At 41.7% G+C, this 19,693-nt stretch overlaps 1 protein-coding gene across 2 annotated transcripts in view; it reads right to left on the reverse strand.

Annotated features, from left to right (window-relative positions):
- zfyve27 (zinc finger, FYVE domain containing 27) overlaps positions 1-19,693 on the reverse strand; it is a 175,839-nt gene that overhangs the window by 90,920 nt on the left and 65,226 nt on the right. The window contains exons 8-9 of one of the 2 annotated variants that reach the window (XM_059653001.1): positions 15,116-15,136; positions 8,031-8,175 (exon numbers count right to left, since the gene is read on the reverse strand). In XM_059653001.1, the coding sequence (XP_059508984.1) occupies positions 8,031-8,175; positions 15,116-15,136 (166 nt within the window). The remainder of the gene's footprint in view (positions 1-8,030; positions 8,176-15,115; positions 15,137-19,693) is intronic. The other variant, XM_048551283.2, reaches the window with a different exon arrangement.

The raw sequence follows: 19,693 nt of genomic DNA on the forward strand, positions 1-19,693 counted from the left end.
TATAAAAAACAAAGGCTGTCAGCAAGTCCTTCCCAAGTGGAAAACGAGAGGAGTACACCTCCCATCTAACCGAAAGCTCCCATCACAGGGGCTAGCATTAAATTCCACTCATTAAATCATTTGACTACCCAATCAGCAAAATTGAAGCTGCAGCTAAGCATGAGTCACTGCCTACACTTCATGTCAGCTCTGCTAAAGAGTCATCTAGACTCTGAAAAGGCTGAATGCTACAAATCCGAAACAAAAACAGAAATTACTGAAAAAGCTCAGCAGGTCTGGCAGGTAGGATTTGAGGAAGGGTTGTTTGACTGAAACATTAACTCTGCTTTTTCTCCACTGATGCTGCTAGACCCGCTGAGCTTTTCCAGCAATTTCTAGACTCAGTGTTAGCTTGCTCCCTCTCCACGGATGCTGTCTGACCCACTGTGACTCCAATATTTTTTGTTGTCAGTACAGGTGAGAGTGGGAATGTGAAGATAAAGACAGGATAAATTGAAAGGACAATACAGGGTTCAGTCACTTAGCACTGTGGCAATGTTTTGAGATTAACAGTTGTAGTAAAAGGTATTAACCACTTGGTCTCAAGAAATGCAAGGGAGATAATGTCTTCACACTTCCAGGTATATGGCTTTTTCCCAGGGTGGCAAGCTCAACTACAAGAGGGCACAGGTTCAAAGTGAGGGGGGAAAATTAAGGGGAGAAGTGCAAGGAAACTTTTTCACATAGAAGGTGTTGAGAGCCTAGGACGCACTGCCAGTGGTAATGGTGGAAGCAGGCATGTTAGCAAAGTTTAAGGTGTATCTTGATAGACATGAATGGGAGATGAACAGATGGATAGAAACTGTGCATGGGCAATAAGTATCAGGCCTAAATAAGGAACTGGAATCAGCGCAGGTTTGGTGGGCTGAAGGGCCTGTTCATTTATTCTTCATCTCCTCTCACATTTTGACAACTATTAGCTTAACGCACAAACTTTACAGAATCAAAAGAACACTCAGTGTGGAAGGAGGCCTTTTGACCCATCTAGTCCACATTGGCCCTCTGAAGAGCATCCCATCTAGACTCACACCCCTATCCCTGTAATCCTGCATCCACCACAGTCAACACAAACAACCTACACATCCCTGGACAATATGAGCAATTTAGCATGGCCAATCTACCCAATCCACACATCTTTGGACGGTGGGAGGAAACTGGAGCACCCGGAGGAAACCCACGCAAACACGGGGAGAATGTGCAAACTCCATACAGTCACCCATACAATGAAACCCAGGTCCCTGGTGCTGTGAGGTAGCACTGCTAACCACCCAGCCACCATGCCATCCACAGTTGGAGGAAAACGGCACTATCATCAAAGAAAATGTTACATTAGTCAGTAAATACAATCACAAGAGTAACACATTATACATAAATAGGTGTTTCAGACAATGAAACAATACCCAAGATGAAGGTTAGATTGGACTCTACTAAACAGTGCCTTCTACACCTGATGTTTAACCCACAGATTCCCTCATCCCGCTCCACCTCTACTCCCCTTCCATAACCCTGCTTAATCATCTTCACCACTAAATTTCTTAAGCCTAGGAAACAGAATAAATACAGAGAGCTTGAATTTAATGGCTTCCTGTTATTTGTCAAAGATTGGAGACATTTGGGGGAATATGGCAAACACAGAGTTGCAAGAGTCAGCTGGACGGCAAGATATGTGACACAGAACATGCCTTTCCACCCTACAATATGTTGCACAGAAGTTCCAGCTGAATTTGAACAGTGAATCCTAGGGTCAGTTCATGTCAAATCACTTTCCCTAATTCAGCAGATTAAATGGTGGTGCCAGATACAATCAGAGCAACGGCAGACTTGGCTCAAATGGTATACACTACTGTCTCATGCATTATAATTCTACCTACTCTTACTGAGTATGTCAGCTTGTTTAAAATAGCTAACTCCTGTGATTCTTTAAGCAGTCACTATCTGAAGCCTGCAATTCATTCAGAGTGAATTGCAGATAAAACAAAGCACTCTCAGTCCTTACTTATGTGGTCTCTCATGCAAACTAAATAGCAGTCGCTCTTACACTGTATGACAGGAAAATTGTATTTTCCTGGGATTTCTGCACAGTTATGAGCAACATAATCCTTGCATTACAACAGAGAGAGAAAGACATTGCGCTGATCTACAGTCTCGGGATGATTTCAAGAGTCTTACAATTGATGAAGTAATGTTAACATATGGCTTTCATTGCAATGCAGTGGAGCATGGCAGTCAACTTGCAAAAAGCAAGCTCCGACAAACGACAATGTGATAATGATCAGGTAATCTGTCTTAATGATGATTAAGAGATATACACTTGATGGAACACAGGGAAAGCTTCAGCTTCTTCAAAAAAAACCCGAAGAACTGTGGATGCTAGAAATCAGAAACAAAATCAGGAGTTGCTGGAAAAACTCAGTAGGTCTGGCAGCACGTGGAGAGAAAGCAGAGTTAATGTTTCGAGTCCAATGACACTTCTAAACAGGTCGCAGAGCCTCAGAGAGGCTGCTTGAAGGATAAATACAAGACTGCATGGATGGATTCGAAATCAAAACACAAGCATCTCTGAAAAGTCTTATGGACCAGCCGGTCATCCATGTGAGGAATGGTTTGATAGAAACAGTGCTGAACTATGTGACCGTCTGGAACACAAACAAGCAGCCTTTACTGTGCAGTGAAACAACCCAAAGATTCAAATCAAGACAATAGCAATCCAACAGCTCAAGGTTCAGGCTCAAAGACAGATATGGCAGATAAAAAGGAAGAGATGTAGTTAAAACTATGGTGTTATTTCCCTTCTGTCCGTAACTGGGAAAGTCCTGGGACGCATTCTCCTGTGGCTGAGAGTCCTCTGAGAAGTACCCACACTAAGCTCTATATCTTTCAGTGGAATCTCCTAACATGGACTTTGATGCCAGGGAAATCCAAGATGGTGCCAAAGAATGGCAACACAACTACAGCAACAGTAGTGTGGCTCCAGGACATTGATGAGCCTGGGTGCCTGGCAGCCTTCCGGCCACAGCAACTTGCAGGGACTCAGTGCTCCTGCGAGTTTGCATGCTGTAAATGGATCTTGTGGGTTGTTTTTGTGGCAGCAAGGAATCACGACAGAGGCAGGGGAGTAATTTGAGCAGTTCCTTTTCTTTTGGTTATTTCTGCTTTTTTAAAAAATCCTGTCTTTTGTAATCTAAGATGGCACTGGAGAATGGCTACTTGTATATTTTTTATTGTACTCCTGTACTCAAACACACATGATAATGAAATCAAAATGAATAAAAACGAATAAATAGTTGTTGAGAGCAACTCCAGAGAATCTAATATATTCATTAACATGGCCAAAGTATTTCACTTAGTCAAATCACAGAGCCTTGTGATCTAAAGGTGAAGAAACGTTATCACATTCTGCAATTGCTTCCTGTTACTATGGCTGCAACTGTCTTGAGCAAAAAATCCAAATGTCTCCTTTCAAATGCAGAATGATTTCATGGCAAGTGACAGCCTGTGCTATTTACAATGAGTGTTTGACAACAAAAACGCCGAGTGTACAGAGTAGGTGCCATTACCATTCCCCAGTACTATACAAAGATCTGTACGACTTATCACCAACACTTAGAGTGCTAGATAAATTCCACCCGCAGTGTCTCTGTCAGATTCAACGGGAGGTCAATCAAAAAAATGCTGGTGCCTTTCTTGAAGCCATATCTATAAACATTCAGGTCACTCTCTGGTAAAATCAACTCATATGAGCTGGATAACAAAGTGTGGAGCTGGATGAACACAGCAGGCCAAGCAACATCTCAGGAGCACAAAAGTTTCGGGCCTAGACTCTTCATCAGAAAAGCTTTGTTACCTCAGATTCTCCAGCATCTGCAGTTCCCATTATCTCCTTTGAGCTGGATACTGTGTCCAGTTGGTCAAAAAGCACCTCATGTACAAGTCTTTCTAAAACAAAACTTATAAACAACCAGCATTCTAGAGGAAGGCAAGGAAAACGCTAAAAACGCTCAGAAGTTGTCCTTGAAGTATATTAACATTGACATGAATGATTGGGAGAAACTTGGTACCAACAGTTCAAAATCATGGCATATGCCCATCAAGCTCAATCACACTGAGTCACTGTACAACGAGGCAAAGCAGTAGGGCAGAAGAAAACAAAACAAAGCAAATCCCACACTTTGGATCCTGCCTAATGGGGCGTACCCAAACATCTGTGGGTCAAGAATTGCCCTGTTCAGTTAAATGAAGGCCCATGATAGAAACTCTCAACTCTTAGCAGACATACTCCATCAAGGGATGTCAGACAAAGATTGGCACAAGCTTTCTCTTAAAAACTGAAAGAACTGTCGATGCTGTAAATCAGGAACAAAAAGTTGCTGGAAAAGCTCAGCAGGTCTGGCAGCATCTGTGAAGGAAGAAACAGAATTTCAGGTCCGGTGACCCTCTCAACTCAAGCTTTCCAGATATAAAAGAAAATGCACCAAAATTCTCAAACTATCATAGAGGAATCACAACTCAGTCTGCAGGATTATTAATCAAGCTTTACAACCTCCGATTCTTCTTCCATTGTCCAATTTTCAACATGTTTGCAATATGGCAAAAGGACAGCCTATTCAAATTAGCAACTCCTGTCTACATTGCTACAGTGATTGCACTTCAAGAGTATTTTAATTAGTTATAAAGTGCTTTGGGACATCCTGAATTTCCGAAAGGTCCAACAGAAATGCAAGTTCATTCTTTTCCTCCCTAGCCAAGCTCATACTGTACTATTTATCAGCTCATACCACTTGAAGTGAAATATCCCAATGTTAGTGATTAATACATATGAAAAAGATATCACTGCTAATTGCTTTTTTTTAAAACTGCTCCATTATTTCTGCTAACTCTATCTTCCAAAACATTGTGGAAGAACAAAACGACTTTCAAACACCAGGAGTCAGCACCAAACCCTTCTAGGACATGTACAGAATGGGGTTCGATGCAATGTCAAGCTCCCTTTGCACTGTGCCCATCAAATGTTCCCATAGAATGTATAGCAAAACAATAGATTCAGATGAAGTTCCCTCTACTCTTTTAAACTGAACACAAAACATCGTCTACATTGTCCCCATTGAACACTACTGAACATTTCATCAAACACTTCCAGAACTGATATTCCATGGGGTTAGAGACACCACAAAATTATGCTAGCAAGCAATGCTCAAAGATGCAGTGGCAAGATGCAAAGTGAAACTCCTTTTATGCTGTCCATTAGCACTTATTTGCCTGACACTGAGGGTTATATGTAGATTGAAGTTCGCTGCCTGCAGCAAAGGATATGGCTCAGCTCCAGCAGCCCTTGCTGCACTTAGTAACTTTAAAATGATATCTAGTGGTAAAGATTCCTCTTGAAATGAATTGTAATCTGATTACATTTTTAATCATGATGCCAAATAACAAGTCAGAGCCTATATCAAAAACAGTTCTCAAGACTGGGAGCTGTAAAATAAAAAGAACAGAATGTGCAATGTGAAGGGGTTATTAAAACTTGAAGTCGTACTTTTCAAAACAGGTGCACTGCTGGGACTCAGGCAGGAATCCAACTCAGAGGAGATCAGTTGCTATTCACACACTAAAAGGAGGTCCAAAGCCACACGAATACAGCAAAAAAAAAAGCACTTATGGAGAATGGTAAAGTTTTGTTGATTCTTTAATGGGCTGTCGGTGCTGCCAGCGCTGCCAGCAAGGGCAGTATTTACAGCCCATCCCTAATCGTCATTGCTTACTTGGGTCATTTCAGAGAGCAGTTAAGAGTCAACACATTGCTATGGGTCTTGAATCCCACATCAGCCAGACTGGGCAAGGAAGGCAGATGTTCCTCTTTCACCAACTACCATGTTGGGATTCCCCAGAACATTCTTCTGGGACTCGATTTCGGGTTTCTTCCAAGTGTCAGATCCACAACAGATGGCCAAAGGTCTTCACCTGGCATTAAGGGTCATAGGACTGGAGTGCTAGTCATGGGCTTTTAACATTATCAGTAGGGCATACATATTCCTGGACAGAATAGGGGAAAGCAGTATTGTATTTTGGTCAAACTGTAGTTAGGTGCAAAGGTTTGGCATGAAAGGTGACCATGTGACAGTACATTATGTAGTGATGCAGCTGTTGGTAGTAATATGCAATGGTGGCATTGTTTACAAGTAATGTGGTACAGGACTTGACAGTATTAAGAGTTCTGTGTTTATAGTAACTGCGACAGCTCCCAGGGTTTGCAAAGATCAGCAGAGGTCCTTTAGATCAGTGGTTCCCAATTTCTTCGGTATCAAGGCACATTTCAATAAGACAAATAATTCCACACCATGTTCACTTTTTCAGCTGACTTGATAGCTCACAAACATCACATTTACTCTGGGTTCCGGCCTTACTATAGAAGTTTGCGACATCAAACTAAAGAAGTATCAAAAATTAACGCCTTGAATCCACCAGCAAAGTATCTTTGACGTGAACACAGTCACATTTGCAAAATCTACTCAACTCAACTATTTCTAACTACATATGAACTTAGCAAAATGCAAAGTAGAATGAACTGCAATTTGCTGGATTAGTGGGAAACCTGGGACTACCGGGGTACATAGTATCAGAAGTCGATGAATTTGAGTTCTGAAGGCTTATGCACGTGCAGTTGGTAGGGATGGCTGCTATCAGCAGACTCTACCTTCAACAGTAGATACCAAAGTTCTGGAGGAGATTTGAAGCATGGGCACAGTCTCAATGCTCAGGTAAACCGGCGCTGCTTTTCAGAAGTTTCATGGCACACTACTCACCTGCTGCAGCATGCCATTTTATCAGGTCACACAAGTTGAAATCCACTGCTTTTAGACTGGCAGCACTTTGGACAAAGAAACTGGATGGCATGGTGGCACAGTGGTTAGCACTGCTGCCTCACGGCACTAGGGCTCCAGTTCAATTTCACTGTTCAGCAACTGACCATGTCTGAATGAGGTTATTCCAGGTGCTCCAGTTTCCTCCCATAGGCCAAGATATGCCGGTTAGGTAAATTGGCCATGCTAAATTACCTATAGTGTCCAGGGGTGTGCAGGCCAAATGCAGGTCTATGGGGATAAGGTGGGCGGGTATGGGTCTGGATGAGATACACTTCGGAGGATCAGTGCAGACTCGATGAGCTGAGTGACCTCTATCTGTACTGTAATCGAATGAATTGCTTTTTTTGACCCATAACTGGAAACTTGAAAGTAAGATTCAACTCATCATAGAGTTTCTGAAATATGGCAGGATTGGGAAAGTAAATTGATCTGGAAACTAAAGCAACACTAGAAGGAAGAGGACAGATGTGAGAACTCAGATCAGTAGAAGGATCTCGATGTCCAGCATGGTTGAATGAATCAAATTGGGGGGGGGGTTCGTGAAACCACAGGGTAGTGCTGACTTTGGTTTTCTACTACGTTCTCATGTTGCAATATCTCCAGAATACTCTTTCTATGTGGCCAAAGCATTAGGTTCTAAACTTCCACGGTACGTTGTTGTTCAGTTTAAACACCAAAACTAGGCTCTGAAAATCTTGCAATGAGCAACCTGTGTGCGGTCATTTCTAAAAGATCACACTAGAGAACAGAATTCTAGCTGCAACAGAAAGTCACAATTTGTTAAAGTTGTTAACAATTTGTGCTCAAATAGAAGATTTGCTGGCAACTGCTACTGGAGCAGCTTCATCTGTATCAAGCCATGATGGAGAGCCGGAGAGCCAGAACACAAGAGACAGAAATATGAACAGATCAACAGAGGGAAAGCAGGAGAAGAATGGAAGTTAGAAAAGTATTTTGGAGAGAAAAATAATGTAATTTTATTTTTAAAATATGCAACCAACATTACAGAAGTTCACTGATTTATTATAAGCATCCTTCTGCACCTTCAACCTAAATTCTCTCTCAGAATACTAGCTTAATCCGTTTAGCAAAATTACATTAATTAAAATTTGGGGGAATGTGATTTCCACTTACCGTAGTTGTTAGTGGGATAACGTTTCCGCAGTTTTTCAGTCAACTTTGAGACTTTGCTCCTGATGGGCTCATTCTTATTAAAAAATCCATTGTCCTGCATGGTCAGATCATAATCCCCAGTGCAATGTGGACCATCATCATCCTCCTAAACACATGAACACAACATAAATTGTCATCAGATCAAAGGTCCCCGTAAGTTTTCATTAAATTCAAAACATAGTAAGTGAACTTGGGAGAAAAACCCAGTAGTCTTCATAATTGCTCACTAAGTTTTGATCTGTATCAGCTGTTTAAGCATGGCCATGCAGCCATACATAAACAGACATATTTTCTATTTGATAGTGCTTATCTCAAGTTACTGAATTGTAGGAATCTTGGATTTCTGGTTTAGGATTCACCATCCAAGAGATGAAGAAGGCATAGCTGTGAAACAGGATGGAATTTGGTAGGCTTCGAGGGTAAAACTGCTAGGATTCAGTCAATAAATGTGGTTGTTCAGGAGGCCCGTAGTAAGCAATAATGAATGAATGAGATTATGTGTGGTTAATGAATACATCACAGCAGCAAAAGGAAGACAACCTGGTTTTCAGTAGATGTGAGCCCAGGTCAGGATACCAACCCAACCTCAACGCTTTCTGAGAGCTGTATTCTGGAAAATATATTCTTTTTAACACATCACTTATTCAAATATGAATATAGCAATAGAGAGGTATGAGCATGGTTGAGGCGTTTGAGAATTATGAACTTGAGGATTACTTCAGGCCACTTTTGAACTGAAGAATGGCAGAAAAATTGTTGGAAAAAAAACAAAGACTTGGGTTAACACATTGTTCTTCAGACCACATCTCAAAAAACGTTCCAAATGTAATTACGCTTGTATGTAATAATTGCTATGATACACATAAATGTGGCTATAGTTTAGCTGCAACAAGATCACACTACAGAGGTGAATTAAGTCTTTTTTTATTGATTTATTGTGATTTTTATCTTAGAAGCAATGTCAGCCAGGTCACAAGAAACTCATCTTAAATGTGATAAGGTTCTTTGATATGCGTGGACAGCATCACCGACAGCACAACACCCCCTCAGTAAAGGGCTGGAGTGCCATCCAGATTATATGCCCTAGTCTACTGTGGAATTCAAACCAAACAGAAGTTCCTGCTGAAAGGTAATTTAGAGTGTGTTCATTGTTCATTTAGTCGTACAGGAACAGATCGCTTGTGTTACCAGGTTGTCTGCAGGAGCAAAAATCAATACCTAGTGCTATCAGGGAAACTAGAGGTGATCAATAAATGCCGCCTTGTGAGCAATGTCTCAACCTAAATTCATGTTTATATCTGGAGCCTTAGTAACAAAATATTTTGTTCAAAATCCCTCAATTACAATCAAACTTTGCTCAGAAAAACACTTTCAGAATAGCCTCACCGAACTCCATACCAAACATTTGAATTATTCAGAAGATCAAATAAGCTTTCTCAAAATTGACACAGTGTAAGTCACAGACTGATCATTGAATTTGTGTAGATATAATTAATTTAGTTTCTCTAAGGGTCATTAGTCATGTTGCTACCAGGTCTTTCCCATGCGCCCCCCCCCCCCCAACCCCCCCCCCCCCCCCCCACAAACATTTGGGGAAACAATTCAGCTGCTACTGATCATCATTTAGCCCATGAGACTTTTCCTTTCAATTTGTCATTCAATTGGATAATTAGACATTAACTCCATTGACTGTCATGCTCTAACTATCTTAGCTCCATCTGCAAATTTGCATTCCTTACTCATAACTCCAACTCCACATTTAGTATGTTCTATAGAGTGACTTATGCATGATAGGGGTTTGCAAAAACAAATCGCATTTGCATTGCACATTTAATGTAGTAAGCCATCAATGCGCTTTACAGGAGAATTCTCACAAAATTTGACATCAACCCAGATAAGGGGCTATTGTTTCAGGTCAGCAAACATTTGTACAGAAGTAGACTTTATTTGATTTGGTTCATTACCGTCACATGTACCAAGGTACAGTGAAAAGTGTTGCCTTACATGCTTTACAGGCAGATTGTACTATACAGGTGCATCAGTGTATCAGAACAGACTGCAGGATAAGTGTTACAGCTGTCGAGAAGGCACAGAGATCACCAGGGACATTAAAGAGGTCCAATCAAGAGTCTGATAACTGCAAGAAAAGGGAGTCTCAAAGGTGGGTCCAGGGATATTCAGTGGCAGAGGGTAAGTGGGTATTCAGGACCTTAGAAAGGCCAGTAGCAGAGCAAACAGCTAGAACCAGAGTGGTGCAGAAATTTAGAAAGTTGTAGCACTGAGGGAGATTAGTGAGATAGTGAGATCACAGAGGAATTTGAAAACAGTTTTAAGATGGTAATTTTAAAATGGGATGTTGCTTGATTGAAGTCAGTATTAAACAGTGAGCACTGAGATGAACAAGGACATAGTCAGAATTTTGAACAGGCATAGGTTGAGACACTCTGGAATTCAGTTGAGGATACAGTGATGCTAACAGGATAATTCAATTACTGCACTGGTTGAAGTTACTATGAAGGTCCTGCCTTCTCAATCCAGCCCTTGCCTGAGACGTGGTTACCTTCAAATTAAATTCACCACCAAATCATCTTTCTCTAATGAGAGAGCAGCCCTAAAGGTCACTGAAGCTATTGCAACTTTACCTGTTAGTATGATGGCCATCTCAGGATCAGCAATGACACCAAGACCATGGACAGTCTTGTTCAGCTCACAGCAGAAAAAGCACTGCTGCATTAACAAATCTGTCGTAAACAGTACTGTGAGAGTTACTGTTCATAGCAGGGATAATTGAATACAAACATGAGCCATTCAAACTTAAATGGACTTAATTTGGTACTGAGTAGACTAGTCTATAAATTGAGTTGAGATGATAACTCCGCAAGTGTGTAAAACAAAATATGCAACTGTGTGAATAACGCAGAACTCCAGTCATATGGCCTAGGTAAGTGTTTGCATATGTCTGTCATTCAGACGAATACAAACACCACTTCTGCTGCTCCCTGACTTTGTAGTAGAATCACGTTTATTGCTAGAGGATGCACTGGGATTCCTCTAGTAACTAGAAACACAAAGAAGGAAGGGAAATCCCTCACCTACTTGTACAAAAGAGGTCTTCTTACAACCATAATAAAAGCTGTCCTCCTTAAACTTTGTGAAGATGCCTTAGGCTGTCACCATTAAGTTAATCCATTTAAAGTTCAGAATGGAGCATGCTCTCACTTCAGAGTCCCAAGGCCTTGAGTTCAATACGCTTCCCAGAAAACTGCAAGAACTGCAGATGCCGTAAATCAAGATCAGAAACTGCTGGAAAAACTCATCAGGTCTGGCAGTATCTGATTTGTCTCCACAGACTTAATATTGGAACTTTCTCAGAACTGAGGAAGGGTCACTTGACCTGAAACGCTAACTCTGATTTCTCTCCACAGATACTGCCAGACCTGCTGAGCTTTTCCAGCAATTTCTGTTCATGCTTCCCAGAAACCTGAGCACAAAGTCTGGATTGACACTCAGTGCAATACTTTGAGATCAAATATTAAAATAAGGCCTTATCTGGTTTCTCAGGTTGATGTAAAAGATCACAAGACAACTTTTTTTTACTAACCTATTTTTCCAATCAATCTGTTCAGATATGTTATCACACACCCCTAAAGCAAGTGGCACCTAGAGGCATAGACATACACAGCACAGAAGCAGACCCTTCAGCCCAATTCGTCCATGCTAACCAGATATCCTAAATAAAACCAGCCCCACTTGCCAGCATTTGGCCCATATGCCTCTAAACTGGGCTGATCAGATATGACCAATCTAAGGTCCAAGTGTCTCGAAGGTGAGTCACAGGTTATGGTGTGGATGACAGTCCAAATCAAACAGGAGAAAAGACGCAAGTGGAAATAAAACAGCTCCAATGTGCAGGCATAGTAACTGTTAACCTGCCTAATATGAAACCTCAACATTAAAGCTATCTTTATTGATAAAAAGTCACTTTTCATTGGCAAAACTATCATACTCAAAGATGCCAAAGTGTGGAGCTGGATGAACACAGCAGGCCTAGCAGCATCTCAGGAGCACAAAAGCTGACGTTTCAGGCCTAGACCCTTCATCAGAGAGGGGGATGGGGTGAGGCAACTGGAATAAATAGGGAGAGAGGGGGAGGCAGACCGAAGATGGAGAGAAAAGAAGATAGGTGGAAAGGAGAGTATGGGTGGGGAGGTGCGAGGTCAGTCCGGGGAGGACGGACAGGTCAAGGAGGCGGGATGACGTTAGTAGGTGGGAAGTGGAGGTGTGGCTTGAGGTGGGAGGAGGGGGTAGGTGAAAGGAAGAACAGGTTAGGGAGGCGGGGACGAGCTGGGCTGGTTTTGGGATGCAGTGGGGGGAGGGGGGATTTTGAAGCTTGGGAGTCCACATTGATACCATTGGGCTGCAGGGTTCCCAAGCGGACTTGCCCCCACACCTCCTCCCTCACCCCGATCCCAGACCTCAAGATGATTTTCCATATTCAGCAGATGTTCACCTGCACATCTGCCAATGAGGTATACTGCATCCACTGTACCCGGTGTGGCTTCTTCTACATTGGGGAAACCAAGCGGAGGCTTGGGGACTGCTTTGCAGAACATCTCCGCTCGGTTTGCAATAAACAACTGCGCCCCCCAGTCGCAAATCATTTTAACTCCTCCTCCCATTCCTTGGACGACATGTCCATCATGGGCCTCCTGCAGTGCCACAATGATGCCACCTGAAGGTTGCAGGAACTGCAACTCATATTCTGCTTGGGAACCTATAGCCCAATGGTATCAAATATGGACTTCACAAGCTTCAAAATCTCCCCTTCCTCCACTGCATCCCAAAACCAGCTCAGCTCACCCCCTCCCCCCACTGCATCACAAAACCAGCCTCCCTAACCTGTTGTTCTTCTCAACTATCCCCTCCTCCCACCTCAAGCCACACCTCCATTTCCCACCAACTAACCTCATCCCGCCTCCTTGACCTGTCCGTCCTCCCCGGACTGAGCTATCCCCTCCCTACCTCCCCACCTGTACTCTCCTCTCCACCTATCTTCTCCTCGATCCATCTTTGGTCCGCCTCCCCCCCTCTCCCTATTTATTTCAGAACCCTCTCCCCATCCCCCACTCTGAAGGGTCTAGGCCCGAAACATCAGCTTTTGCACTCCTGAAATGCTGCTTGGCCTGCCGTGTTCATCCAGCTCCACACTTTGTTATCTTGGATTCTCCAGCATCTGCAGTTCCCATTACCTCTGACCATACTCAAAGATGAAATGGAAAGCAAATGGATGAACACAGAAACGCTGGGCAAGTGATACTGTTTGCTACATATCATTAGTTTAAGCAAACCCCACTTAGACAAGTACAATATTCTGCAGAGTGAGAGACAGTTGTGACATTATTTAAGAGACACCAGTTAAAAGGGCACAAAGGAAGCCAGCTCACTTATCCATCAAATACAACCCTCAATCCTGTCCAACAGAAGACCCCTTCCACCACAACATTGCAGGACAGCAGCATGTGATGGTGCAAAGTGCACCCACACACTGAATAATCTTTTCTCATGGGTGACTTATAAGAATTCTGAAGCAAAAATTAATTTGGGTGGTTAAAGTCCAGAACTGGCACCAAGCCACAGCCCAAAACCACCCTCAAACTTGGCAGCAGGTCAACTTCTAATCTGGGAAAATCAGTCATGTTTGTGCTGTCATGAGTATAGGCAGATTAGGCTAGTGTAGGGAGATTTATAATATTACTTCACGAAGTTTGAAATTAACTTGACCCAAGCAGCGTGTTCCATTTACTTTTGGAATGTTCAGTTGTATTTCTAAATAGTTTGGATAACTAAGTGAGGGGTGAGGCAATGAAACACTCCACAATTTTAATTGATACTTTCGATGAATGAATTACAATAGGAGGCCAAACACCGATTTCTGATTTAGAAGAGTAGAACGAGCAGCATGTGTCTGGTCAAGCGCTCATTTACATACAAGCTCTTCCAAGATCTTAGGCATGGGTTTGAGATCCTGGTCCTCAAATGCTCCATTCCTCGGCCAGTCAAAGACTGAACTGACACAATGGAAGCAATGAAGAATTTTATTGTCCATGCCTCTCTATTTCGCAAGCAGGTTCCAAAGGTACAGAAGGTAGACCTAATTTCCAGAATCTCTCAATTTCTCATACATCAATAGAGAGGTAGCTGTGGGGATGCAGAAGCTATTTGGAAGAGGACTTTAGTTTTCTAGGTGTTTGATAGAAGGCCCATTTTCCCACTTACTTCAGGACATATGAAAATTATCTGGAACTCTGTTTCTGAGTCAGGGAGCACACAGGCACCATCTGAACACTAGCATAATCTGTATACTGAAACTCCAAAGTTGAAATTAGAATGGTTTTACTTCTGGATTGAAGAAAATGTAAGTTGAACAATTACCCATCTGTCTGTAGCTCATCTTGAGGCAAGGTGCAGTATTGCAATGAGGGATTTGGAGAGTCGATGCCACCTTGTCTGATCCTAGATTTTACTGAAATAACAGAGGGAGATGGCTGTCCACGAATGCATCAGCACTTGGAGTTCAAACCCCAAACCGTGTTATCTCAGTGGAGAAATGGAACACTGTCGTGCAGTTAAAAATAATGGCAAGAAATGTCAATGTAAAGCAACTGAGGTTGCACCGAATTCATTTTTATGGTTCAACACCCTAACCAGAAGGATGCTGATTATTTTAATGTGGACAAAGAATATCAGAAGTACTAACCAACTTCCTTACCTAACTTTTGATGGTAAAACTATACCTCTTCTTACAAACATAGAAGCAGTCTGTGTAACGGGAACTAAGTCACCTCCCCAGTCCATTAAAGAATATTCATGGGGTCAGAAGTATGATGGATTTTGTAAACTGTTCAGAACATACAACATTCCTTCAGTAAAGAAGACACTGCCACCAATTAAGTGGAGTAAAATGAGAACTCCTACCCTTTAAAGTCACACAAATATTTTCTATTATTGAAAAGCAGTATCTCTCCGAACATTCACAAGCTACTCACCATAACCAGCAGCTGGTGCTCCTTTTGGAATAGGCAGAAAATGACAAAGGAACAGTTTGAAATTCAAAACATGGGTTTAAAAAAAATACACAATGCTTATCAGAATTAGTTTGTACAGCTAAGGGTAACGTCATCATTACCAGACCATAGGGCTGCTTTCTCAAAAGGAAGATGACTGGTGGTGGCTTAACCTGAGCGTCACCACACTGCAAGCGAGGGGAGAGCTTGAGAAGACAAGGTATCTGAATGAATTTTAGTGACATTAGTGTTAACTTTATTTCCAATCTCTCCATGATCTCAAGTATCTCTGAACCTTTTCCACTTCTGAATCTTTTGAATTATCTCCACACCATCATTGAATGGTCTCTTGCGCCACCCCAATTGTAATTGCTCCAGCGGCTAGGTCTTCAGCTGCCTTGACTCTAATCTTTGAATTCCCAGCCTGAACTTTCCTGACTCTCTTTCCACCTTCAAAGTACATTTTACAACCTATTTGTTCACCTGCCTTAGTATTTCTTTACGTGGCTGTGTGTCAAAAAGAGTTTGATAGCTTTTCTGTGAAGTCCCTTAGGGCCATTTACAACTTGAAAGGTGCTAAACAAATGCAAGTCATTGCTGTGGAAAATTCTGATGTTGACAGATCTGCCATTTAGTACCAACACACTCTGCTTTTATTTCATAGATAACAGTGTAGAGGTGGAGGAATACAGCAGGCCAGGTAGCAGGAAAGCTGACATTTTGGGTCAGGACACTGCTTCAGAAACATAGCTCCACCTCTTTCTTTTAGAATTTCTAACTTATTTCTAAACATAACATTATTCAATTATGCAAGAATTGTTATTTATTATTGTTAATGTAAAGTTAATAGTTTGCAATTTTAAAAATTTGTCACAATTGCGTGATCGTTTGGGGAGACGGGAACAGCCTGACTTAAGATAATTGACACAATGTGTTCACTGATGTCAGTCCAGTGCTTTATTTAGATCAGTCACCAAAGGGAAATTTACCTAACCTTAATCCCTTACTGGTTTTATCACATTTGGTTTGTAAATCTCTAGACAGTAGCAGGTTGTGGTAACAGGATCAACAGAGAAAGTAAGTCCCATTGGACGTACAGTAGACAGTGAAGAATGGAACAAAAACAAAGTTGCTGGAAAAGCTCAGGTCTAGCAGAAGGAACAAACACAGTTAACGTCTCAGGTCTGGTGACCTTTCCTCAGAAAGTCCCTAGTTCTATGGAAAGGTCACCAGACCCAAAACGTTAACACTGTTTTCACCTTCATAGATGCTGCTAGACCTGCTAAGCTTTTCCAGCTACTTGTTTTTTGTCTGTGATTCACAGCATCCACAATTCTTTCGGTCTTTAGATAGTGAAGAATGTTATCTAAGATTACAAAGGGAGCTGGATAAATTGGGCAAGCAGGCTGAAGAGAGGCATATGGAGTTTAATTTGGATAAATATGAGGTATCGCGTTTTGGTAAAATAAATACAGGTAGGTCTGACACAATTAAAAGCAGAGCCTTGGATAGTATTGTAGAACAGAAAGACACAAGGGATCAGGTACATAATTCTTTGAAGTTTGCATCACACATAGATAGGGTGATTAAGAAGGCATTTAGCATGCTTGCCTTCATTTCTCAGACCTTGTGTATAGTTGTGGCTGTACAGGACACTGGTGAGGCCTCTTCCAGAGTCCTTTGTCCCTGCTGAAATAAGGATATTATTAAGCTGGATAGGGTTCAGAACAGATTTACCAGGAAATTGCCAGGAATGGAGGATTTGGGTTATAAGATGTTGGATAGGTTAAGGTATTTTTCACTGAAGCGTAAGGTTGAGAGACGCTCTTAAAGAGGTTATAAAATGAGATGCCTTTTCCCTAGGGTGGAGGATTTCAAGACAAGACGGTGTATTTCCAAAGGTGAGAGAGAAAAGATTTTAAAAAGACATGGGGGCAATTGTTTTTGTACAGAGTGTGGTTCATGTGTGGAACGAAGTTTGAAAAGAAGTGGTAAATTTGGGTGCAATTACAACATTTAAAAGACATTTGGATAAGTACAGGAATAAGAAGTGTTTGGAGGGATATAGGTCAAGTGCAGGCGAGTGGAACTAGTTAATTTGGGATTACGGTTGACATGGACTGGTTGGACTGAAGGGTCCGTTTCTGCGGAGTATGATTCTAGAATTTGTATTTATAGACCTTCTTTGCAGATCATATAAGTGAAAAATAAAGAAAATGAAGTAGTTTTGAAGTGGTAAGTGAAATATGGGAACTGCGGCAGCCAATTTGTACACAGTAGGATTTCACAAATAGCAGTGTTCTAATGACCATATAATTTCATTTAGGCACATTGACTAAGGAATAAATATTGGTCAAGATGCCAAGACAAACACCCCTAGCTTGAAAATACACTTAGCAGTCAACCAAGATAGCACATGGGGCCTCAGCTTAACGTCTCATTAGAAAGGCATCTCTAACAGTACAGTACTACCACAGTACAGGACTGGGACTGGCTATATGAACTTGGTGTTCAAGCTCAATCAAAAGGAACGCAAATCCTTCTGACTCAGATAGGAGGGAGTGTGTTGCCAATTGTAGCATGGCTGACATACTGGGCCAGAGATTGGAAACGAATTGTCTGTATGGACTACAGTAAATACATGTGTAAATACAGACAATCCACAAGTTTCAGGCACGGCAAAGAAAAAAAATTCCAAGAGTGTCAGCAAACCGAAAGACTATCCTAGAATTCTGTCAATGTGACCAAGTAGCCACTTCTTAGAAACGGCATCATTCTGCATTTCAATGCCTGGTCCATTTTTTAAATGTCATTTTCATGGGATGTCAATGTCACTAGCAAGGTCAGCATTTGTTGCCTGTCCCTAATTGCCCTTAAACTGAGTAACTTGCTGGGCCAAGATAATAAAATGTGAGGCTGGATGAACACAGCAGGCCAAGCAGCATCTCAGGAGCACAAAAGCTGACGTTTCGGGCCTAGACCCTTCATCAGAGAGGGGGATGGGGAGAGGGAACTGGAATAAATAGGGAGAGAGGGGGAGGCGGACCGAAGATGGAGAGTAAAGAAGATAGGTGGAGAGAGTATAGGTGGGGAGGTAGGGAGGGGATAGGTCAGTCCAGGGAAGACGGACAGGTCAAGGAGGTGGGATGAGGTTAGTAGGTGGCTGGGGGTGGGCCAGTTTGAAGAGTAGTTAAGAGCTAACCACATTGCTAGGGATCTGAAGTCACGTGTAGGGCAGACTAAGTAAGGACAGCAAAGTACTTTTCCTAAAGAACATTGGTGAACCAGGTAAGTTTATACAACAATTAGTGATGGTTTCACAGTATCTTTAGTGAAACTCCCTACCAAATCCAACTTTTTTTTTATTGATCACATGTCTGGTAGAAGTAGGAGAGAGCATGAAATGATCAAATTAACATCAAAAATCCAACCAGATTAACTAGTTTTTCAGGGAAGACGACCTGCCACCTTTAATCCAGTTTAGTCTGAATGAGACTGCAGTTTCACGCAAAGCGATCAACTTGCTATTCCTAGATAATAAAATGTGAGGCTGGATTCCTCTCCAGTATGTTAAGACAAGTGCAGTCCATTGGATCACCACCTTCTTGGGGCACCTTAAACTGGCCAATAAATTTGGACTTGCCAGTCATGCTAACATTCTGAAGATTATTTATTTGAATCACTTCCTGCAACAAAACAGTTTAAACCTAAATGAGATTACATTCTGTAAACATCCTGGTGAGGAGTTGAAGGCATATGCCCTATCTGCACAATACTACAAAGTGTGCAAACCCTGACACTGTACCATATTTAAAGAGTTGTAAATAGATGTTTTCTTTTCTTGCACATTAGTTCCCTCAAGACTTTCAGGTTTTCAATTTTGAAAACAACCGAACACCAAGAGGGGCTGTTACACATCATTCTGCTCAACTTGTCCTTCCAGGTGTGAACTCTACAATATCTCCACAGTACATCATAAAAATACACCATGAGGAGTCCATATCTATTCACATAAACTGATAGAAAATCAAAAAGTAAATTCTGGAAATTGCACATAAATGATTGTAAAGGATAGTGCCAAATAAAACCAGACATGACACGCATACTTGGCATAAAATTGGGCCCGAAGATTTTATGGGTTGAAATTGTGGTGTGTGAAATTAGTAACGAATGTGTTGCTGTGCAATTCTTTTGCCCACCATTTCATTAAATGGTATGAACCCATTTGTGTAAAACACCTTCTCTTAAATGGTGAGCAGAGGAAATTCAACAGAACACTCAGTGACTTCACTATAAAACATTCCCAAAGCAGGAGGAGCTAACTGGACAGAAGCAATGAGGGGAAAGGGTTTGAGAATGACTATGACCTGAGCTGGAGTTACTCTTAGTGACTACACTTCAAAATTACAAAGACTGCAAATGTTTAGGAAATCCTATTTCGAGAAGGAGAGACAGGCAGAGAAGTTTGGGAAGTGTGTTTCAGGCTGTATAACCTGAATAGAGGGGTGGGTGCACAGTTGAAAGAAAAGTGGCTGAAGGAATCTATAAAGGAAGTCAGTG

The sequence above is a fragment of the Stegostoma tigrinum genome, chromosome 20 (genome assembly GCF_030684315.1).
Source record: "Stegostoma tigrinum isolate sSteTig4 chromosome 20, sSteTig4.hap1, whole genome shotgun sequence".
NCBI classification, from domain to species: Eukaryota; Metazoa; Chordata; class Chondrichthyes; order Orectolobiformes; family Stegostomatidae; genus Stegostoma; species Stegostoma tigrinum.